This window comes from Myotis nattereri (genome assembly GCF_964212035.1).
Source record: "Myotis nattereri genome assembly, chromosome: X".
Taxonomy (NCBI): Eukaryota; Metazoa; Chordata; class Mammalia; order Chiroptera; family Vespertilionidae; genus Myotis; species Myotis nattereri.
The window spans coordinates 108,406,823-108,432,917 of NC_138078.1; the positions used below are offsets into that span (position 1 = coordinate 108,406,823).

The 26,095-nt window shown below is 36.5% G+C and overlaps 1 protein-coding gene across 1 annotated transcript in view; it reads right to left on the bottom strand.

Annotated features, from left to right (window-relative positions):
- The window catches only part of KLHL13 (kelch like family member 13), a gene marked incomplete at its 5' end in the record, with an annotated part of 119,668 nt that extends 107,893 nt beyond the window's left edge, over window positions 1-11,775 (bottom strand). Inside the window, one exon of the mRNA XM_081081137.1 lies at window positions 11,708-11,775. Within this exon, the coding sequence (XP_080937263.1) occupies window positions 11,708-11,757 (50 nt within the window). The remainder of the gene's footprint in view (window positions 1-11,707) is intronic.
- Window positions 11,776-26,095: the final 14,320 nt, after the last annotated feature.

Genomic DNA, 26,095 nt, shown 5'->3' on the forward strand with positions numbered 1-26,095 from the left:
TGGTACCTACCCTCCAGACCACCTTCGCCACTGTTGATACCTCTCTTGTGTTTATATTAAGTCAGAAATGACAACCCTTGGAATATATGAGCAAGCCTCTGGAAACATGGTGTATTCATTTCTTATTTCTTTCTGCTGTAATAAATTATTACATACTTAGTGGCTATAAACAACACAAATTGATTATCTTATAGTTCTGATGGTCAGAAGCCTAGAATTATTAAGGGGAGATTTCTTTTCTTGCCTTTTCCAGCTTCTAGGGGCCACCTGCATACTATGGATCATGTTACCTTCCTGTATCTTCAAAGAGCATCACTCCAACCCCTACTTCCATAATCACATATTCTTTTTCTGACTGATTCCTCTTATACCCCTTGTGATTACATTGGACCCTCCTTGGCAATCCAGGATAGTCTCCCCATCTCAGGGTTCTTAACTTGATCATATCTGCCATGTCTTTTTGCCATGTATAGTATCAGTCACAGATTATGGGGATTAGGATGTAGACATTTAGGGGAGAAGGGCATTTTTCTCCCTTCTAGAGGTAGAATTTGCCAGATTTCTTCATTGTAAAGGTACTTTTTCCCTTTCCACGCTCTTTTCTCTGAAAGTGAATCATTAAGTCTAAACACAAGGAGAGAGGGAGATGAAGTTCTCTCTCTTGGAGTGGGGAAAATACAATTATATGGCTACATATATACATATATAAAATTTGGGATTCTTCTGTAAGAAAGATTTGTCTCTTCTCCCCCATTTACTTTTTTTAACAATTTATTCCTATCAATATTGACTCATGGGTAAAAGTAGAGAAAGGGGTTCGATTAGTACCCAAGAGCTCAGAGAGAGGGGCAATGGTTAATTTGTTCATTCAGCAAGTATTTATCAAGCAACTAATATGTACCAGATATGGTTGTGGGTGCTAAAATTAAAGCAATCAACAATACAGACAAGATTCCTAACCTCCTAGAGCTTCTGTTTTAGTGAAAGGGGATAGATAAAAATTAAACAAAAAGGAAGGAAAAAAATAAACAGGAAAGAAGCAACATATCTAATAGTGATAGTGATGAGTCTTATGTAAAGAGTTAAACTAGAGTGATGTGACACCAAACAGATGGCCTGCTTTAGATTGGGTGGTCAAAGAAAACCCCTCAAATGAAAGACCTGTAAGTGGAGATCTAAAAAGAAAAAGAGCTATCCATGCAAAGACCATGGGGAAGAAATGGTTGAGATGAAGAGAAAGGCAAGTACAAAGGCTATTTTGGACTCCTTCTTCCTTTAAGAATAAAAATATAGGAAAACAACTAGCATGGAGCAAAAGGAAATGTATAGAAAAACAAGGAAAAGGAGATTTGTCATCATAAAGACTTAGAGAAAGAGCAGAACACTCTGCAAATGTTTTCACATAGGAGCCAGAAAACAATGTTGAAAGCCTTTGGCACATTCAAGAAAATAAAAAAATATGGCCTCAATAAAGCAGGAAGAGGAAGCCAAATAAGATAACAAGATCAGATTTGGAAAGCTATAAATTATATTGGTTAACAGCAAGGAAACTAAGCCAGAGTAACAACCAAAATGTACATCAGAGGAAGTAAACAGAAGATTTGACACGGTATAAAACAAATTCATGAAATGTAAATATAAAAGATAACAAATATTAAAGCAAGGAAAGAAAATATGATAGATATGGAAGACATTATAATTAATACCCCAAAAGTAGATTCAACCCAAATACTTAATATTAAGAAAGCATTTGTACCATAAAAGAGTTTGTAATTTGGAACTGTTATGTCTACTACAAGTTTTTTGTGTTTTGTTAATCCTCAACCAAGGATATGTTTTTATTGATTTTAGAGAGTGAGGAAGGAAGAGAGAAAAACCTTTAATGGGAGAGAGAAACATCAAACAGCTTCCTTTCACATGCGCCCCTACCAGGGATTGAACCTGCAGCATAGGTATGTGCCCTGGCTGGGAATCAAACCTGCTACTTTTATTTGGTGTACAGGATGACATTCCAACCAACTGAGCCACCCTGCTGGGGCTACTACAAGTTTTTATTAATAGGTGAAATTCTAATAAAAACAGCACAATATAGATAAGATATGCAGCATAATACATGATATACAGTAAGTTCTTCCCCTTATTTTATATTTAACATGCACCAGGAACATGACTATCTTACAAGCATTTCATTTTACCCTCAGAACAATTCCATACAGTAATCCTAATATATAAAAACCCAGATTCCTAAATATCCAAAACAACCAAAGGCTTGACCGACCAGAAGTCAGTGCTGGGTTGCCGTGGCGACCCAGTACTGACTGCCACTGCTGCGGACGCCCTGACCCAACACTGACTGCTAGGGGGTTGCAGATCAGGCCCGAAGAGAGGCCTGGAGAGAGAAGCAGGGTCTAATCCGTAGCCTTCATGGCAGCTGTTAATCAGCACTTGCCTCTCTCTTTTGCTCTGGGCCTGGCCAGCAGACACGCCTCTCTTTCTCTCAGGCCTCCACTGGAGCTGCTGATCAGCCCAGCCTCTCCAATCAAGCCTGTTGATAGGCCTGGAGACACTGACTGGCATAGAACCAAATCTGGGTGAAGTGCAAGGAGCCAATGGCTGCCTAGGAGGCAGAGCTTTTGACGCTGACTGGCATAGAAACCGACCGATCAGAACCTAATCTGGGTGAACTGGGAAGGCAGAACCTAAGGTGGGGGCTGAGGAGGGGTTTTAAGGGCAACAACTGTTTGGTGTAAGGTAAAAGAAAGCTGTTCAATTTTTTACTGACCGGTTTGGCAGTATAGTGCATATGCCTGGCTCTCAGTCCAGATTTAGGGATTATGTGTTTTTGTCTGCCAAGAGCATCTCCTCCTGCTGAAAAAGGCCCCCCACCCACTTAAGCAATCCTATCCTATATAATCTATCTATACTACTAAAAGGGTAATATGCTAATTAGACCGGGTTGATCGGCCATCTTCTGGATGTCTGACTTCCTTCCAGACAAAGCCATGGTGGTGGGGATCAAGGCAGAGGCCGTTAGAGGTGATCAGGCAGGCAGAGACAGGGCTGATCAGGCCAGCAGGGGAGGGCCATTGGTGGTGCGATCAGGCCAGCAGGGCAGGGCAGTTGGGGGCAACCAGGCCAGCAGGGTAGGGCAGTTAGGGGCGAGATCAGGCCAGCAGGGGAGGGCAGTTAGGGGTGATCAGGCAGGCAGGCAGGAGCAGTTAGGGGCAATCAGGCAGGCAAGTGAGCAGATAGGAGCCAGCGGTCCCAGATTGCATGAGAGATGTCCAACTGCCGATTTATCAGGCCTAAACTGGCATTCAGACATCCCCCAAGGGGTCCCTGATTGGAGAGGGTGCAGGCTGTGCAAAGGGAACCTCTCCCCATGCACAAATTTTGTGCACCGTGCCACTAGTCTATATATATAAAAGCCTAAGCAACCGAACTACCAAACAACTGCAATGACCAATTGACCAGTCACTATGACGCGCACTGATCACCAGGGGGGAGATGCTAAATGCAGGAGCTGCCCCCTGGTGGTCAGTGTACTCCCACATCCAGAGCGCCACTCAGCTGACCGACCCATCCTGGCAGCCCACCAGCCTGGCGGCAGCCACTCACTTCCTCAGTAGTCCTGCAGGTCCAATCTCTGGAGAGCAGGCCAGGTACCTATGGACCAGCACCGTCAGCATGATCGCAACAGCACTGCCAGCCTCCTGGAAGTGAGCCTTGGGCACCACAGCTGCTTCCCCTCCCTAGACTCTCCACAAGGAAGAAAGGATATAAAAGCTGCCACCAGGTGGCTCCCAACAACTGGCGTGAACATCAGTGGGACAGATCCGGATCCCGGGCCAGCAAGGGCATCCCACTGGCCACCTGGAAGGCCAACTGTGTCCCGGCCCAACCCCTCTAGTATTATTATATTTTATAGGTGAGAAAAGAGACTCAGAGAGGTTAAGAAACTTTCCAAAGTTCACGAGACTAGTAAGTAACAGAACTTGATTTGAACCTGTACTTGACAGACTTCAAAGCCTTTGCTCTTAACCACAACGGTATAACCAAATCATGTCCAATAATTACTACCTCAGACATATTTTAAAATGCACCAAAATACTAGAGTAAAAATGTACCAAAGGGTTAATAGATATTACCTTAGGTGACTATTTTCCCTGCAAATATATAGTTTTCTATTTTTAAGTGTTCTATAATAAGTATGCATTGCTTGTAAACTCAAAACAAACAAACTAGTGGAGAGAAGAAATAAAGAAACTTTTACTTTGGGGCTCATGAAAAAGACTTAGACTCAAGATAGAAATGTGAAGGTTTTCAGCATATAGTTTGGGATAGAAGTAATGACTGTAGATAAGATTACCCAGATAGAACACAGGGAATATGTACAGAATTATGAACAGCAACATTTAAGATGGAGGTAGAAGAAGGGGAATCAGGGTAGTAACTCCTCTCCCTAGGAACAGAAACACTTTCTGTGGCCTGGAAAATTCCTCTAAAGAGAGCAAACACAACATTACTAACAAGTCCATGTCCTTTGTATGAAAACATGTAACTCTTCAGTGAGAGGAACAAATATGCTGATAAACTGCACATGTACCTTACTGCAATATATTAGGACAATAAAAATGGGTAAATGAAATGAGCCTAAATAAAAGTCCATTGTATAAAGTATACAGAAATTTGTGTGATGCCCTCATATTATAATCCTTATAGGGATCTTACTAGCCTAAGGTTTGACCTTATTATAATCATTGCCTCACTTCCTTCAACAAAGGTAAAACTAGAACCTTATAAATTCTTAATTCTTAATAAGTGAATAACAAACATATCTTCATTGAATTTTTACAAAGCCATCACCCCAACAGATTCAATATTTTTTAACTCAATATTTTAAAAAAGTTTATGAAGCCAAATTATGAAAACTGTAATAAAAGGACTTATCCTCAATGACTGGTCATCATCAAATTTAATCCAATATGTGTTTATTTATCATCTACTATGTGCTTAGGTTTAAAGAATAATTCTAGACTTTTTAAACTAAAAGGAAGGTTGGGATCTTCCAATCCTTAAATTTTACAGATAATGACAGTGTTTAACAAATAGTAAAGGTTCAATATTTTAAAATATCAAATGACCTCATTCAAAGTCCTGCATTCCCTTGACATCATACACTATTAAGGAGAGATTACATATTACATTGGTAAGAAAAGAAGTCTGAGCTTATTCCTAGAATCTGTAATAAATTTCATTAATATATTTTACAATTTTAATAACTGTCACTTAATATTCACTTACTTAAATATAAGTAAGAGTTTACTTTGGGAAACCAAACTACCTAAACAATTTGACCAAATAAAATTATTAGTAACAAATAATTGTTGATAAATGTAATAACTTCTACACATTACTATTATATTTTTAATATTTTCATTGACTTTTTAGAGAAAGAGAAGGGAAAGAGAGAAACATCGATCAGCTGCCTTCTGCATGACCCCTACCAGGGATCCAGCCTGCAACTCAGGCATGTGCCCTGACCTGGAATGGAACCAGCAACATCTCAGTGCGTTAGATGATGCCCAACCAACAGAGCTACACCAGCTATGGCTACAAATTTTTAATGAATGTCTATTATGCACAAAATCCTGTACAGTATACAATATAAAATAAATATAAATTAGATATAGTTCTCTAGAAAAGCTCCATGCATATATGCATAAGCCAATAGTGTGGTGAAGGCCCGGGGAAGGGATGGGAGTAGGGTTGAGGGAGTGAATAGGGGGCAAAGGGAGATGTTGTTAATACTTTCAACAATAAAGTTAATTAAAGAAAAAGCTCTCTTAATGGTGTTGTAAGCAAAGACACATTCAAGTTACTTCAATGCAGAACTGAATGTGATAAAAATCATTGCAGGGGTAAAATAGCTCAGAGACCAAAGAGACCTTCCTAGTAATCTGGATGGATTGATCGTGGAAGGTTTTAGGCAGGACATGGAATTTGATCTGGGTCTTTAAAGAACAGGTGGGATTTCAATAGTCAAAGGAAAAGGCAATCTGGGTGACATTATTAGATTAGAAAATTTAAAAGATCACTTTGACTAGAGTATGAAGAATCTAGTTGAATGCCAAATATTGTCAAATTTATCCTTAAATATTTCATGACTCCATCCCCTCCCCTCTGATTCATTTCCACTGCTATTACCATTGTTCAGACTCTCCTCATTTCTTATTTTGACTACTACAGTAGCCACCTAACAAACAGGGGTCCATATCACCATTCATTGCTACATCCCTAATACCTTGCACAGTAAGTGATATATAATATTCGTTAAAGGGCTGAAAATCTGATTACATTGTGTTTGGCATTCTTTTTCTTGTATTTCAAATACAAGACAATATTTTATGCTATGTTTTATTTGTCAAAGAATACTTTTAGAAAACTTGAAACTTGAACACTGTCGGAGCTTTATAGATTCTTATAGAAATCCTTACTAGAGCTAGGAACATCAGAAAATAACACCACAACACCAAGTGGGTGACTTTTACCACAATGTGCCTCTCCCAGACATTACTATAATGTATTCAGAAGGATGCTGCTCAGATCAAGATGCTTTTTGCAGCAAAATAAGCCACATATGGCTAACCTCTCTCTGTACCTCATAAGTCACTGGAATAGAACTTCAAATAGAGTAAATATGATGAATGGTAGATTGCAAGGCGAAAAACATCTAAGACTAGTAAGAAGTTAATGCTATTCTGCAACCCTTAATTCTCTATCTTTCTACCTGCTTTATTAATTTTTCATAGCAACTTCCTCCTGTACATATATTTTGGTTCTTTTCTCTGACGACACCAATACCTCCACAAAAATTCAAGCTCAATGAGAATAAAGTTTCATCACTTTTCACATTTTAGGACATGAAAGTGTTTAGCTCTTATCATTGCACAATAGATGTTTGTTAAATAATAAACAGAACAAATCATTAGATTTTTTGAGCAGCAGTTAGTACATGCCAGACATTGTATAAAGCAATGGGGATACATTTAATACATTCCTTATCTTATTGGATAATCACTTTGTCAAAATTTTAAATATCCTATTAAATTCGTGTTAAACCTACACAACAATTCAGGAAGAGTTTACCACACCCTAAAATTTAGTTTTTTAATTCAATACTATGGTATGTCTCCCTATTTTTAAAATATCTTCTTTCCTATTTCTCAGTCAATTTTTTAAATTTTCATCACGTAAGTCCCAGACATGGTTCTGCTGGGATTATTACTACATATTTATCTTTTATTGCTTTTGTAAATGGATTATTTTCCATTATATTTTCTAAATGATCACATCTAATATAAATAAAAGTTACTGGTTTTTAATTTTTATCTTATATCTAACTACTTTTCAGAACTCAATAAAAGTCTATCAACTAAGAAGCTGTTTTCAAGTCTTAGCTTCTGTAGGTACATGATTCTAAAATTTGATCATTTTTTGTCTTCTCTTTTCCATTAACTATGCCTCTTTATTGACATTGGCCAGAATTTCTAGATATATCTTATATAATAAAAGCTTAATACGCAAATTGTCCCCTCAGGAGTTCGACCACTTGCTATGACATGCACTGACCACCAGGGGGAGGTGCGGAACATGACGGGCATCGGTGATGCAGCGCTGGCAGCGGGCAGCAGTGGAGGTGCTGCCAGCCTTGATGGGCCCCGATGAGAGTGGTACCATGGTGGGATGGTGGAGCAGGTGAGTGGGTGGCGCCAGGCCAAGGCGGGTGCCAGCAGGGGCCAATGGCCCCACCGATCACCCTGCAGACTGCGACCAGCGGTGGCAGCAGAGAGTAGAGCCGCCTCCCGGTTCCCAGGTGCTAAGGGAACTGGGCGCCCTCCCCCCACCACCACCACCAATCGCCTCATAGGCGGGACATTGGAGCAGATGAGGGGGTGGCACCAGGCCAAGGCAGGGTGCCAGGTGGACTTCAGGGCTACGAGGCTGAGGGTGCGAGCTGTAGTCCAATCTCTGCAGGCCACCCCAAGGGACCCCACCAGTGCATGAATTCGTGCACAAGGCCTCTAGTATTAAATAATGGTGGGTATAGGCATCTTTGTTTTGTTGCTTCTGGGTTGTTGGTATATATATATTTCTTGTTAAGAGAAAAAGCTTCTATCACTAACTTTTTCATTCCTAAAATGGGCATTGAGTATTTTCAAGTACCTCAAGCATTTACTTTTTTTTTTTTTCTGAAAACTATTGACAGAGGATGCATCATGAATAACTTCATAGGATGAAAGTATTCACACTCTAGAATAAATTTTCTTGGTCACAAATGGTTAATTATTTTCAGATATTCTTAAGTGTGCTTGATTTGTATTTTATTTATAATTCAAAATTGGTTCATAATGTGTGTATGCAAACAAGCACCATTTTTCTCAGGCTTTGATATTTTAATTAGGTCCCATCATAAATGTATTGGGGGTCATCTATCAGTTTCTATGCTCTAAATCAGTTTATTTAGTATCAGGATTATCTGTTTCTTTCAAAGGAGTCTTATTTATAATAAGAAAGATTATAAAAGTAGGAAACCAAAAGTTACTATTATAAACTATAATCATAAGATTAGATCCCTATGGTTTGCCAAGTATCACTCAGGTTACAATTCAGTTACCATGCCACTTACAAAGGCATTAAGTTAGAATTAAAAGGACAAAGAGACTTCTCTTTTATAAAGTATTCTTACTAATTATCTAGACTCTATTTGAAATCTAGGCCATAAGTTCATTTATTTTGTTTCTGGTCAAGAATGCACTTATAATGTGAAGGTTAAAACCATAAAACTTCCTGAAAATAGCCTGAAATTTGAAAGGGCAAATATTTCTTGGACAAGATGCAAAAAGCACTGAGCATAAAAGAAAAATACTGTATGATAAATTAACCTTCATTAAAAAAAAACTTCTGCTCATCAAAAGATACAAATAAGACTATGGGATGGAAAGCTACAGATTAGAAGAAAATATTCATAATACACACATCTAAATATCCAGAATAAATTTTAAAACTCAAAAGAATATACCGCATATTTTTATTTAACTTATTGAAGTGTCATTGGTTCATAAAATTATATAGGTTTCAGGAGTACATTTCTATAATACATAATCTGTATATTGTTTTGTGTGTTCACCACTGCAAGTCAAATCTCCTTCCATCACCATTTATCCCAAGAGAATGGCTAAAATTAAAGAGACTAACAATATCAAGAGTTAGTGAGGATTTTCACTTATAACTGGTCAGAGTAGACAATGGCACCACCACTTCAGAAAAGCATTTGGCAGTTTCTATTAATAATAACTTAAATATATATATCCTATGACCCAGCAATCCCAAATCCCACTGCTAGGTACATATAAAAACTAAATGAGTGTATATAGGTACAAAAATATTTATTAAAAAAATGTCAATAACAGCTTTATTCATAAGATCCAAATAATGGAACTTAAAAGAGTATCAACAAGAAAATGGATAAAGAAATTGTGGTAGATTCAAACAATAGAATCTACACAACAATAAAAAGATGGAACTACTGATACCATAGCAATGATAGACTCAAAAGCATTACTATTATTTTTGAAAGAAAGAAGCCATACACAAAAGAATACACAGTGTCTGACCCAATTTACATGAAGTTCAAGAACAAGCAAACTAATCCAAGATATATAAGTCAGAATAGTGATTCCCTTAGTAAGGGTGGAGGGGATATGGACTAGAAATGGATACAAAGGAATTCTCTGATGGGATGGAGTTGTTTTACATTTTGAACTGGATTGTGTTTATTTTAGCATATGTAATTATACCTCAATAAAAAGAATGAAAATAAACAAATCCAAGTATGCTATAACCACTTCAGTTACCAACTTGAACCTGTCCTACTATTTCCTCTTCTGACCCTCCTATTCAACAGTGCTTGAACTCTGCATACTCAATTCTCCATTATGAATTCAATGTCTCCCAACTATTACTGTCTTCTATCTTTTCACCCAATATGCCCATACATTATCCTGCTATGATTTTCTTGCTTTTTGGGTCTCTGAGCAAGTCTACATTACAACGCCTTGCCCAGATGAGATAACACATTCCAACAAATAGTCACCCTTCATATGATATTTGCTTAATGAGATTATTATGTGAAATTCCTAGTATAGTATCTGACAAATAACAATGACTTTATATATGTCCACTTCCTACTTCAACCTTTCCACTTTTTTATATTCTTTTAAGACACACCTATATTTTAAAGTATCTTAAATGTCAAAAACACAATTATTATATTTTCAAAATAGTTAAAATCCCACAATTATATTTCAATACTACCACTGATATACCATGTCAACTATAATTGAAAAATACAATTTAAAAAATATCCAATTAAAACTCTTACCATTATTTGTGCCAACCTTCTTTTCTCTATTTCTCTTTCTCCCCTCCCCCCACATACACATAATAGTCATTTATTTAATCTCAAAACAATCCTAAGATGTAGGTATTATTATTATCCCCATTTCATAGATAAGAAACTTAAGGCACAGAGCAATAGAGAAATTTTCCCAAGGTTACTCCATTACTAAGTGTTAAAACCATGATATAGACAATTCCATCACATTTATTTTAAATGTTTCACCCAAACTATACAACTAAAGTATTGAGAATAAGGGATATTATTCCATACCTACAAAGCAAAGGCTATGTATATTTCTTTGAACCATGAATTAAAAGTCTAAATTGTCAGAGGAAGCTCTGAAATTCTCATGACTCCCTGTAAGAGTTTTAATTGGATATTTTTAAATTGTACTTTTCAATTACAGTTGACATCCTATATAATAAAAATCTAATATGCTAAGTGTCCTGTCATCCAGTCATCTTTCCAATCAAAGTGTAATATGCTAATGATATGGTAAGGCCACTCAACTGCTCGCTATGACATGCACTGACCATCAGGGGGCAGACACTCCAACCAGTAGGTTAGCTTGCTGCTGGGGTCTGGTCAATTGGGACTGAGGGAGATGGGCCAGACACACCCTGGAGCCCTCCCACAGTCCCTCCCAAACAGGCCAACCTCCTATGTCCCTCCCCAGCCCTAATCATGCACCAGTGGGGTCCCTCCGTCTGGCCAGCGCCCTCTCACAATCTGGGCTGAGGGACCCCCCCCCCAAGTGCACGAATTTCATGCACTAGGCCTCTAGTTTAGTATAATTTTATATTATTTTCGGGTGTTGAGCATAGTGGTAAGACTAATTGGATATTTAAATAACAGAAACATACACACAGTCATAGAGCAATACTATTTTAGAAATACTTGTTGAGACATCTATTCTTATGCAATGGATACTAGTATTCATTCATTGAAATGCTTTAAAATTTCAATCAATAGCTCCACTGACTGAATTCTACATGTTCACAATTTATACTAATTATGATTTCTAAGTATATTTTTTTATTTTTTCATTAGTTCAGAACATATGATCACTAACATGCTCACCATTCCCTTTCTTTGTCAATTATTTTTATTCATTCATATAGCAAATACTTTTATTTCATTCCAGATATTCAAGAAATACTTACTGAATAGCAATTATGTTAGGTACATCAATGGGCAGGAGAGACATTATGTTATTTATAAGGTAAATTGTTTCCATAAATATACCTGTTACGGAGAACTGCAGCAACTGATTCCCCTAGATGCAGTTGATCCATCACCTCCACAAGTTGGATAAGAATCTGTTTAGGAGGAAAATAAGTCAATATTTACTATGAAAACCAATACTAGAAGTTTCTAATTGTGCTACCTTTGTTGTATTTCATATATTTTGTGACAGAAATGCAAAATATATATCCATGTACCTAATGTCCATATGATAACTTAGAAAATAAAGGAATATAAGGAACTCAATCTGCAACAGTCAAAATATCTACAAAATGCCATACTGAATCATTAAAAAAGTATTGACTAAATTTCAGGTGAAATCATTAGCTAGCAATTATCCATGAAATAAAAACAAGTATACAGAAGTTGGATTAAATGAAACTCAGAAGAACTGAGGAGTCTGTGTGAAGTTGGGTTAGACAAGAGAAGTTAAAGCAAAGGGTTGAGGCAAACATTTTCCAAGTAGATACTGACAGGACTAATTTCCATTTTACCAGGGAAACTAAAGGCCTGAGCAGCCCATAAACAGGGCCCACAATTTTAGAAGTGATTGGTCAAAATTAAGGCTAGAAAGGTATAATATTTTTGAATCTAAAGATATAAAATAGGTAGTGGGGATAAAAGCATTGTTTTCCTGATCTGCACTGAATTTTTGTTTTGGTCATGCCTGTTGATTTTTTTTATGGGAAAGGAGGAGGTAGTTTGTAGTAAACTGAACTTTATCTAATTAATTTACTGGTTTTTAGTAATGTGAATGCTTTGTGTTGGAGATGTAGAGTATATTTAATGTATTTTATTAATTTCAAATACATTGGGAAGCAAAAACGGATATTTAATGAAGGACATACAGATGACCAGTAGACATATGAAAGAATGCTCAAGGTCACTAATTATCAGTGTTGGTGAGAATGTGGAAAAAAGGGAACCCTCGTTCACTGTAGGTGGGAATGCAGACTGATGCAGTTACGTGGAAGATAGTATGGAGTTTCCTCAAGAAATTAAAAATGGAACTGACATTTGATCCAGTGATTTCACTTCCAGGAATATATCCTAAGAATCCTGAAACACCTATCAGAAAGAATATATGCACCTCTATGTTCATAGTAGCATTATTTACAATAGCTAAGATATGGAAACAGCCCAGATGGTCCACCAGCAGTTGAGAGCATTAAAAAACTATGGTACGTATACACAATGGAATACTTTGTGGCTTTAAAAAAGAAGGAACAGCATGAATAGACCTGGAGACTATTATGCTAAGCGAAATAAGTCAGCAGAGAAAGACACGTACCATATGATCTCACTAACATGTGGAATCTAAAGAACAAAATAAACTGACAAAGTGGAATAGACAGGCAGAAGCCGGAAGGGTGGGGGTGGGAGTGACTGGATAAAGAAGTTGAAGGGATTAGCTAGAGAACATATATACATATCCCATGGACATGGACAATAGTGTGATGAAGGCCAAGTGAGGAGGAGACAGGGGTAAGTGGAGGTGGGCAAAGGGGAGGATATGGGGGACACCTGCAATAATGTCAACATTAAATATTTTTAATTAAAATCACAATATTGCATTGGGAAGATGCAATTTAATTTGTTTATATAATTATGTTTGTTGTAAAACTATGTGAAGAACTAAAACAATTAAGCTTGAGAAAAAAAAGGTTTTCATTGTTCCTTGCCCTCTTTCTGCCCTTTAATTTAGAGACAATAGCAAAAGAAGGAGAAGGAAATAAAGCACTCTATTTCTTGGGTCTTCATAACTCTAAAAATGAAACAAATCAAATAACAATGTAACATTTATATTTATTTCATATTCCTATTCTATGTTTATAATCCTATCACAATTTTAAAAATTGAGCAGCCTAAATAAAATTTTTAAAAAATTTAAGCATCTCAAAATCAATTGACTTCGACATACCGTTTCTAAAAATGCTTGTGTCAAGAGAATTGTAGTTATTGAGGAATTTTAATTTTGTTTAGGTTACGGTTTCTTAGAAGATGAGGCAAGGAAAAAAAATCAAACTATATCGCCGAAACCGGTTTGGCTCAGTGGATAGAGCGTCGGCCTGTGGACTGAGAGGTCCCGGGTTCGATTCCGGTCAAGGGCATGTACCTGGGTTGCGGGCATATCCCCAGTGGGAGATGTGCAGGAGGCAGCTGATCGATGTTTCTCTCTCATCGATGTTTCTAACTCTCTATCTCTCTCCCTTCCTCTCTGTAAAAAATCAATAAAATATATTAAAAAAATCAAACTATGTCAAGATTACTATTAGGAATCTGGGAATGTGAAAACAAATAATTCATGCTCCTTTTAACAACTGCATCTTGGGTAGAAATATAGGTCCTAAAATTAGGTATGCACATTTTCACTTAATCCCATATTTTCAACCAATCTACCTGCTGCACCTGGATCTCTGAGTCTGGGGTGCTCCCATTCAAATTCTCCATATAAGAAACCTCTGATCTTCTGAGGAACAGAGAGTGGGCAATAAGACTTGGACTCTAGCCACTTATTATAAAGACTTTCAAGAAACAGCCCATGTTTTCAATCTCATCACTCATTCTTGCCTTCCCAGATCAGGTGCCTCCAAGTTTTGAAACATTAGTAGTTATAGGGGAAGAATTAGTTGGTTTCTCTCAAATGTTCATGTAGGGGGAGATATTGAAGTCGTAACTTCCTTTGCTCTAAGTAAAAAATTAGTTTCAACCTTACATCTGTCAATGTTTCCACTTCTGTTCTCTTTGTCCTTTTGAATTTTTCAATTTCATTACTTTAATTTTAATGGAGTTAGGAAAGGAGAAGAAATAAACACATGTGATCACTTTATGCAGGATTTAACTAAAACCTACTGTTTTATAAGCTTTAATTAACACTGCCGGCAACAAAGGACAATAGGAGAGAGAGAGAGAGAGAGAGAGAGAGAGAGAGAGAGAGAGAGAGAGAGAAAGTATGGAGACCAGCTAATAAACTACTTGATAGAAAAGGCATGAAAAAAGGGCACAGACTTACGACTGAAGATCACTGACAGATATCACAGGGAAAAGGGAACATCAAAGACAAAATCTATGTAGGTAACTGAAGGAAATGGTGATGATATCAAGTGAGGTAGGGTTCAGAGAAGAAAGAAAAATATTGAAAGCAAGGAGAACAATGGTTTGACATAGGAATATTGAAATACCCTAGGACACACAATATAGTAACTAATAGAAAACTGAATATATAGACATTTAGATTGGAACTACAATGAAAATATAGGAATATTTAGCCATTAAGTAATAGCTGAAGTGATGAGATTGGGAAATATTACTCAGGATTTTATTTGCCATGGGAAAGGTGGAATTCCAAAGAACAATGTTGTACAAGAAACAGGAATACAAGTTAGCAAAAATAGGGTAGGTGGGAAACTAAGAGAATTGTGAGATAAAAGTTGAGAAGTGTGGTACAGAAGAATAGTTGGAAGAAATTCAACTGTTTCAAACTCTGCCAAGATCAAGGAAAATATTGCTAATTGATTTAATAGTCTTTAAAGTAAATGATGATATTTTTAAAAGAGTCAATATGGATTAGGAGAACCACACTTCAGTGGTTTGAAAAATAAAACAAAACTAAATTCTTTCAGGAACTTATGGGGAACTCAAATACATCAGGAAGTGACGCTCCATGGCAAAAGTGGCCTTCAAACAAGGGAAAAATGAATGATTAAAAATAATTGGGGAATAATTGGATAGCCTTTAGAAAAACAAATTCGTTATACACTACTGCAGTTTACATGAGGGTAACCTAAATAAATTCCAGAACGATCAAAAGTTTAAAGGTAAAAAATAAAACTGAAATAGTACCAAAGTAAACTCAAGTGAAAAAGATTGTTCAGGGGAATGGAAATGAAAAAAAAAGCTGGGGTAGCAATGCTTACATCGGACAAATTAGATCTCAAAGTGAAGGACATAACAAGAGATAAGGAAGGCCCCTTCATAATACTAAAGGGAGCAATTAAACAAGAAAATATAGCCAAAACCGGTTTGGCTCAGTGGATAGAGCGTCGGCCTGCGGACTGAGAGGTCCCAGGTTCGATTCCGGTCAGGGGCATGTACCTGGGTTGCGGGCATATCCCCAGATGTTCAGGAGGCAGCTGATCGATGTTTCTCTCTCATCGATGTTTCTGGCTCTCTGTCTCTCTCCCTTCCTCTCTGCAAAAAATCAATAAAATATATTTAAAAAAAAAAGAAAAGAAAATATAACTCTGGTAAACATATACACACCCAATACAGGAACACCCAAATACATAAAAAAAACTTTTGGAGGATATCAAGGGAGAGATTGATAGCAATACAGTCATAGTAGGAGAATTTAATACCCCACTATCACCATTGGACAAATCCTCTAAACAAAAAATCAGCAAAGAAACATCAATCCTAAATGATACACTAGATCAGATGGAATTAATTGACATCTTCAGAACATTTCACCCCAAAGCCACATAATATACATTCTTCTTAAGTGCACATGGGTCATTTTCAAAGATAGACCATATATTGGGTCACAGGCAAAGTCTCTTGAAATTCAAGAAGACAGAAATCATATAAAGCACCATCTCAGACCACAATGGCATAAAACTAGAAATCAACTACAATAAAACCGATAAAAAAAATCAAACACCTGGAGGCTAAATAGCATGCTATTAAACAATGACTCAGTTACCAGAGAGATCAAAGAAGAAATAAAAAAGCATGATGGCAACAAACAACAATGAAAACACAACAATCCCAAATCTATGGGACACAGTGAAAGCAGTCTTGAGAGGGAAGTTCATAGCTCTACAGGCCTGCCTCAAAAAGCAAGAAACAATGGTAATAAATTATCTAATACTACAACTCAAAGAGTTAGAAAGAGAGCAGCAAGAAAAGCCCAGCATAAGCAAAAGGAAGAAAATAATAAAGATCAGAGCAGAGATAAATGACATAGAGACGAAAAAAAACAATACAAAAGATCAACAAAAACCAAGAGCTGGTTCTTTGAACGGATATACAAGATTGATGAACCTCTAGCACGGCTCATCAAGAAGCAAAGAGAGAGGACCTAAATAAACAAAATCAGAAATGAAAGAGGTGAAATAACAACTGATCCCATAGAAATACTAATGATTATGAAAAAATATTATGAACATCTCTATTCCAACAAAATGGACAACCTAGATGAAATGGACATATTCTTAGAAAAAGACAAGCTCCCAAAACTCAACCAAGAAGAGTCAAAAAACCTGAATAGGTCAATAACTACTGATGAAATTGAAACAGCGATCAAAAACCTTCCAGCAAACAAAAGCCCTGGTCCGGACAGCTTTACAAGGGAGTTCTAACAAGCATTCAAAGAAGAACTAAAACCTAGCCTACTCAGACTATTCCATAAAATTCAAGAGGAAGGCACACTTCCAAGCTCTTTCTATGAAGCCAGCATTACCTTAATCCCAAAACCAGAGAAAGACACCACAAAGAAAGAGAACTAAAGACCAATATCCTTGATGAACATAGATGCTAAAATCCTCAACAAAATCCTAGCAAATTGGATTCAGCAACACATTAGAAAGATCATACACCATGACCAAGTGGGATTTATTCCAGGAATGCAAGGATGGTTCAATATCCGAAAATCAATAAATGTGATACATCACATAAACAAACTGAGAGACAAAAATCACATAATCATATCAATTGATGCAGAACAAGCATTTGACAAAATCCAACACCCTTTCTTGATGAAAACTCTCAGCAAAGTGGGATTAGAGGGATCATACCTCAACATAATAAAAGCCCTATATGACAAACCTTACAGCCAACATCATACTCAATGGGCAAAAACTAAATCCATTTCCCCTAAGAACAGGAACAAGACAAGGATGCCCACTTTCACCACTCCTGTTCGACATAGTACTAAAAGTACTAGCCATAGCGATAAGACAAGAAGAAAAAATAAAAGGCATCCAAATTGTAAAAGAAGAAGTAAAACTGTCCTTATTTGCAGACAACATGATATTATACATAAAAAAACCCAAAGACTCCATTAAAAAACTATTAGACCTAATAAATGAATTTGGGAATGTAGCAGGATACAAAATTAACAACCAGAAATCTATGGCCTTTTTATACACCAATAATGAACTCACAGAAAGAGAAATGAAAAAAACCAATCCCATTTACCATTGCACCAAAAAAAAAAAATTAAGATACCTAGGAATAAACTTAACCAAGGATGTAAAAGATCTGTACTCTGAAAACTAAAGGACATTGAAAAAAGAGATAGAGGAAAATATAAACAAATGGAAGAACATCCCATGTTCATGGATTGGTAGAATCAACATCATTAAAATGTCCATACTACCTAAAGCAATCTATAGATTCAATGTAATACCTATTAAAATATGAACAGCATATTTCAAAGATCTAGAACAAAATCTCCAAAAATTTATCTGGAATTAAAAAGGTTCCCGAATAGCCACAGCTATCCTGAGAAGGAAGAACAAAGGTGGAGGGATCACAATACCAGACATCAAACTATATTACCAAGCCACAGTTCTCAAAACTGCATGGTACTGGCACAAGAACAGACATATAGACCAATGGAACAGAATAGAGAACCCAGAAATTGACCCAAGCCATTATACTCAATTCATATTCGACAAAGGAGGCAAAAGCATACAATGGAATCAAAACTGTCTCTTTAATAAATGGTGCTGGGAAATTTGGTCAGATACATGCAAAAAAATGAAACTAGATCACCAACTTACACTATTCACAAAAATAAAATCAAAATAGCTCAAAGGAATTGAATGTAAGATGGGAAACCATAAAAATCCCACAAGACTCCAAAGGCAGCAAAATTGCAGACATATGTCTTAGCAATATCTTTACAGACACAGATCCTAGGGCAAGAGAGACTAAGAAGAAAAGAAACAAATGGAACTACATCAAAATAAAAAGCTTCTGCAGAGCAAAAGAAACGATCAACAAAACAACAAGACAGCATGCTGCATGGGAGAACTTATTTGCCAATGTTATCTCCGATAAGGGTTTATCTCCAGCATTTACAGGGAACTCATTCAACTCAATAAAAGGAAAATAAACAATCCAATCAAAAAATGGGCAAAGGACCTAAATAGAATCTTTTCAAAAGAGGACACTCAGAAAGCCAAGAGACACATGAAAACATGATCAAAGTCACTAACCATCTGAGAGATGCAAATCAAAATGACAATGAGGTACCACCTCCCACCTGTCATAATGGCTATCATCAACAAATCAACAAATGACAAGTGCTGGAGAGGATGCAGAGAAAAAGAAACCCTCATGCACTGCTGATAGGAATGCAGACTGGTGCAGCCACTGTGGAAAACATTATGGTGTTTCCTCAAAAAAGTAAAAATGGAACTGCCATTTGACCCAGTAATACCACTTCTAGGAATATATCCCAAGAAACCAGAAATACCAATCAGAAAGGATAAATGCACCCTTATGTTCATAGCAGCACAATTTACAATAGCCAAGATTTGGAAACATATTTAAAAAATGCCCATCAACAGATGAGTGGATTAGAAAACTATGGTATATCTACACAATGGAATACTACACTGCTATAAAAAAGAAGGAATTCTTACCATTTGCAGCAGCATGGATGGGACTGGAGAGCATTATGCCAAGTGAAATAAGCCAGGAAGTGAAAGAAAAACACCACATGATCTCACTCATTTATGGATAATAAAGAACATTATAACCTGATGAACAGAAAGATAGATTCAGAGGCAGAGAAGCATCGAACAGTGTCAAATTACAGTGGGAAGGCTGGGGCGTGTTGCGGGGGGTAGGTAAGAGATCAACCGAAGGAATTGTATGCATGCATATAAGCATAACCAATGGACACAAGACACTGAAGGGGGGGGGGAGTAAGGGCATGTGCCAGGGAGTAGGGGAGGCCAGGGGAGGGTCAATGGGGGAAAAAGGAGACATATGTACTACTATCTGAATATTTTAAACAATAAAATATAATTAAAAATAAAAATAGAATCAACAGAGGACTTGAATAGACACTTCTCTAGAGAGGACATATGAAAAAATGCTCAACATCCCCAATCATCAGAGCAATGCAAATTAAAACCACAATAAGATATCATCTGAATCCTGTCAGAATATCTATTATATATTCAATAAATCCACAAACAACAAATGTTGCGGAGTATGTGGAGAAAAGTGAACCTTTGTACACTGTTGGTTGGAATGCAGATTGGTGCAGCCACTATGGAAAACAGTATGGAGTCTAGTCAGAAAATTAAAAAATTGAGCTGCCTTATGACCAAGTGATTCCACATCTGGGTATATATCTGAACAAACCCAAAACACTAATTTGAAAGAATATATGTTCGTTGCAGCATTATTTACAATAGCCCAGATATGAAAACAATCCAGTGCCCATCAATAGATGAGTGGATAAAAAAGTGGTGACATATATGTATAATGGAGTAGCCTCTTTAATATTAGCATATCCAATTGACACAGGCTCTGGGGAAGTGGGGGCTTGCCTGGGGTGGGAATGGCGGGGGGGGGTCAATTGGGGAAAAAGAAGACAAATGTAAAACTTTAGACAATAAAAAATAACCCTAATGTGCAAATCGACCAAACGGGGGAACAACCAGTCACTATGATGCGCACTGAATACCAGAGGGCAGACACTCAATGCAGGAGCTGCCCCCTCGTGGTCAGTGCGCTCCCACAGGGGGAGCACCACTCAGCCAGAAGCTGGGCTCACAGCTGGCGAGCACAGAAGTGGTGGCAGAAGTCTCTCCCACCTCCACTGCCAGCAGGCGGTAAGGAGCAAGGGGTCCCAGACTGCGAGAGGGCTCAGGCCAGGCTGAGGGATCCCCCGCCTCAGTGCACAAATTTCATGCACTAGGCCTCTAGTTACTGATAAAAAGAATGAAAGCTTACCATTTGTGACTGCATGGATGGATCTATAAGTTATAGGCCAGGTGAAATCAGTAAGAGAAAGACAAATATCATGATTTTACTTATATGTGGACCCTAAAGAGCAATATAAAAAAAATAAAATAAAATAAATAAAATACAGAAGCAGACTCATCAATACAGAAAACAGACTGATTGTTGCCAGAGGGGAGGGAGGTTGGAGGACTGGATGAAAGCAGTAGAGGGGAAGGCCCCGGGGGCAGGGCAGCTGAAGCGGGGGGAGGAAAGGGAAGGGAAGGGGGGACATCTGAAATAGTGTAAAAATGTTTTTTTGAATTCTAAAAAAAGGAAAAAGAAAAAAGTAAAAGGATTCAGTAGTACAGATTGGTAGTTACAAAATAGTCACAGGGATATAAATAACAGCATAGGAAATATAGTCAGTAATACTGTAATAACTATGTATGGTGTCAGGTGGGTACTGGAAATATCAGGAGGAACACCATAAAGTATATGATTGTCTAAACACTATATTCTACACCTGAAACTAATATAAAATAATTTTGAATGTGAATTGTAATTACAAAAAATTTAAGGTTTGCCCTTAATTGTGTGTGTGTATGTGTGTGTGTGTGTGTGTGTGTGTGTGTGTGTGTGTGTGTGTGTTTGAAACTGAGACAAAATCCACAGCCAGGTTAAAGACAATTAGTCACATATTTTTTTTTCCACATTTTTACCTTCAAAAGATAGTAAGACATCTCATGTCCTAGTTAGCATAGAAAACCTTACATGTCCCATAAAATATTATAAACAAGAGAAAGACAACAAAAGAAAAAAAAGGGAAAAAAAGCTTAACAAAAATTTCAAATGAAATCTATATAGAAATTCATGGAAGATAAAAATTATTGTGCATTTTACTGAGGAAGGAAATTAATTGGGCTCATCTATGAAAACTTCCAGTCGGGTGAGTTTAAGCAAGGTAAAGGTTGTTGGGGTTTTTTCCCCATTGCCATGGTCACAGGCCATAATTCAATTTGTCCTCAATGTTACAAAGAGTAAAAATCTTAAGTGGTTTTACATTACACTAATTATCTTAATAGAAAGCTGTTTATCCAAGCAAAGTGAGGTTCATAAGCTATCTTAAAACAAAAATGCCTACATCTCCAACATAATGGAATTATCAAATTCCAAGTGACTCTTGAAAAGCCCAGATGCAAGTAGAGTTTTTATTTCATTATATTTTTCCAGTGTTGTAAAATCAAAGATTGAATCATTGTATTATCTTTTCATAAGATTCCTTTAGCTGGAGAATTCTGGTTTTTAAATCAACCTATAGCTGAAATCTGAACTCCATGTTCTAAACACCAGGCACCAAATAAACAATAGCAAAAATAAAGTATATCTTTCCCAGTGATAAATTCAGTATGGTATTTCTTTAAAAATAAAAAGTATTGCCCTAACCGGTTTTTCTCAGTGGATAGAGCGTTGGCCTGCGGACTGAAGGGTCCCAGGTTCGATTCCAGTCAAGGGCATGTACCTTGGTTGCGGGCACATCCCCATTGGGGAGTGTGCAGGAGGCAGCTGATGGATGTTTCTCTTTCATTGATGTTTCTAACTCTCTATCCCTTTCTATTCCTCTCTGTAAAAAATCAATAAAATATATTTTAAAAAAATAAAAAGTATTACTGCCTTCCCAAAATAATTTAGGTGAGTATGAATAAAGATATTTAAAATCTTTGACTACATTGTTGACAAAATGTTTGTGAGCAAAGTTTGAAAGGTTTATCTGTGATGGACCCAAATAAACTATCTTATCCAGGCCTGAAATGCTGTTCTCTCTTGAATCTCTTACACAGTGAAAGTTGAATGATTTGATGAACTTTTTAAAAGTCTATACATTTCTAATTAACCCTCTTTAATTAAGGTCTACTAATTAGTGTACCATAACCATAGAAAAATTGTATTTATTTATAATATGCTTCCTTAAAGGTTTACCATGTTCTTCAACATTAAATTAAAACGAAGTAATTAACTTTTAAAAGATACAATACTGTTTAACATCCCACTCAGTCACAGTCATAAGACTCAATTAAATGAAAACAATAAAAACCTGTTCTGGTCACATCTAGTGTAGTTTATTTACTAGAGTTTTACCTCTTTTTAGTAAGTGATTTTCAAATATGGCAAAACTGTTGACAATTCACTCATCAGAATTCCACAGAAAGCAACATTCCAGACAAAAGCCTTTCCAACATAATTAGGAAATTAAATCATTCAACTTTCACTGTGTAAGAGATTCAAGAGAGAACAGCATTGCAGGCCTGGATAAGATAGTTTATTTGGGTCCATCACAGATAAACTTAGCAAATTGAACAAAATGAAAGAAGACAGAAAGGGAAATGCAGGTAGCTCTATCCTTTATACAATCTTTCATAGCCACCGTATGGGTTATATTCAGGCCCATAGTTGTTAATACATCAAAAAAAGTTAAACTAGAAATTGTTTGTGATTTGACTTATGATTTGAACTAGAGCCAAGACTTTTTCTTTGTACACCGGCCTTCTAATTGGATCATAGTACCTTATTTCATAAATTAACCTCACCACCACAATGAATGCATGAACTTTTGATTTACAGATTTGTATTCTTTAAAACAGAAAGAGAACATAAAAACACTTGCACATCAATAGGAATTCAGCATGCTTATGCATTTTTACAATTTCCCCCAATTATTTTTACACTGTAGAGCCAGGACTGATATGAATTGAATGAGATCTCAGACTCAAAATTTTAAGGGAATGTCAAAACTCAGAATTCAAGATAAATGTCAATGTAATGCCATTTTTAAAAAAGGATTCCACAAGTAACATTATACTTATTGATGACAGATTGGATGCTTGCTCCCTAAGGTCTGGAATAAGAAAAGGGTGCTGCTCTCCACACTTCTATTCCACAACATGCTGGCAGTAGTAGACAGTACAACTAGTCAAGAAAAAGAAATAAAAGGCATCCAAATTAGAAAGGAGGCAATAAAACTATCTCTATTCACAGGTGATATGAGTTGCATATAGAAAATCCTAAAGAATTGACTAAAAAAACTATTAAATTAATAAATGAGTTTACCAAAGTTATGGGGTATAAGATCAATATACAAAACCCAATTATATACACTTGCAATAAACAATATGAAAATGGAATTAAGAAAACAATTCCAGTCATGGCTGGGTGGCTCAATTGGTTAGAGCATCGTCCCATACACCAAAAGGTTTAGGTTCGATTGCAGGTCAGGGCGCATATCTAGGTTTCAGGTTCAATCCCCAGTCAGAGCACATACAGAAGGCAACCAATTGATCTCTCTCTCTCTCTCTCTCTCTCTCTCTCTCTCTCTCTCTCTCTCTCAAATAAAGAAAATCATATCCTCGGGTAAGGATTTTAAAAAATGAAAGAAAGAAATTGCATTAATAATAGAATAAAATACTTTGGAATACAGTTAACAAAAGAAATGCAAATCTTATACTCTGAAAATGGCAAAACACTGCTAACAAAATCCAATAAGATCTAAATACAGGTTTTTTTGTTAATTCCATGTTCATTGATTTACTGAATATTGTTATGATAAAATGCTCCCCAAAGTGATAAGCACACTTAACATAATCCCAATCAGAATCTCAACTGACTTCTTTGTAGAAACTGTCTAGCTGATTCTAAAATTCAGATGGAATTGTAAGAGATCCAGAATAGCCAAAACAATATTGAAACAAAAGAACAAAAGTGGGAAGACTCTTACTTCCTAATTTCAAAACTTACTACAAGGCAATGGTAATCAAAACAGTGTGGGACTGGCACAAGAACAGACATACAGATCAATGAGATAGAATTGAGGATTCAGAAAAATAAAGCCATATTTCTATGGTCAGCTGAATTAAGACAAGGGTACCAAGATCGTGTGATAGAGAAAAAACTGTCTTTTTAACAAATGGTACTGGCACAACTGGATGCCACATGCCAAAAAAAAGAATTAATTTTGACACTTCACACAATATACAAAAACTAACTAAAATGAATAAAAAACCTAAATGTTAGAGCTAAACTATAAAATTCTTAGGAGATAATATGTAGGTAAATCATTATGTCCTTGGATGTGGCAAAGGAAACTTAAATATGACACCAAAAGTATAAACAACTGAAGAAAACATAGATAATTTGGACTTCATTAAAACTAAAAACTTTTGTACCAAAGGATATTACCAAGAAAAGTGAAAAATTAATGTACAAAATTGGAGAAAATATTTGCAAATCATATATTTGACAAGGGATTAATATTCAGAATTCCATTTCAACAACAAAAAAGTCAATTAAAAAAAATGAACAAAGAACTTGAACAGACATTTCTCTAAAGAAGATATAAAAATTACCAATAAGCACATGAATAGATGTTCAACATTACTGGTCATTAGGAAAATGTAAATCAAATCCACATTGAGATTTGGTATATCCATACAGTAGAATGCCATTGAGCCATAAAAGGGAATGAAGTAGAGACATATGCTAAAACATGGATGACCACTGAAAACATTATACTAACTGAAAGAAGACAGTAAGCCCTGGCCTGTGTTTCTAGATGGTTAGAGCACCTGTGCACCAAAGGGGTCTCAGGTTCAGTTCCTGGGTTGCAGGATCAATCACCAGGCCCTGGCCAGGGCACATGCAGGAGGCAACCAATCGCTGTGTCTCTCTCACATTGATGTTTCTCTCTCTTTCTCCCCCTCCCTTCCACTCTCTCTAAAAAACAATGGAAAAATACCCTTGGGTGAGGAATAACCAAAAAAAAGAGAGACATAAATAAAACAGTAAAAAAAAGTAACATATTGTATAACTCAATTGATATGAAATGTCCAGAAGAGGGAAATTTATGGACAAAGAAAGTAGAGTAGTGGTTGCTTAAAGCTGTAGGAGACAAGAGGTGAGGGGTGAACAATAGTAGATTAATAATAAAATAATTAATTAATAAATAATAATACAAGAATAAACTCTATGTTTCATGTACTCACAACTGTAAAGCCACTTTTGCCCCTTCCTGAACATCTAAAGGGTAGGAGATTAATTTTTCTCAAGACAAAAATACACCAAAATTGACTATGGTGATAGTTGCATATATCTATGAATGTACTAAAAATTATGGAATTGCACATTTTAAATACATGAATTCTATGGAATGTGAATTAAATCTCAATAGACCTGTGTTTTAAAAATGTACATTCTTACAGAAAACCCATGATGAACAAAATATCAATATTTTAAATAAAGGCAGCATCAGCATTACTGATTTCTCCTACTGCCTCAGGCTCCAGTATGGCTCAGCAGGGCACTGCAGCTGTCTCACCCATATGTAGTGACAGCTTTTTAAATTATAAGCATTTAAATGGACCCCTAATTTTC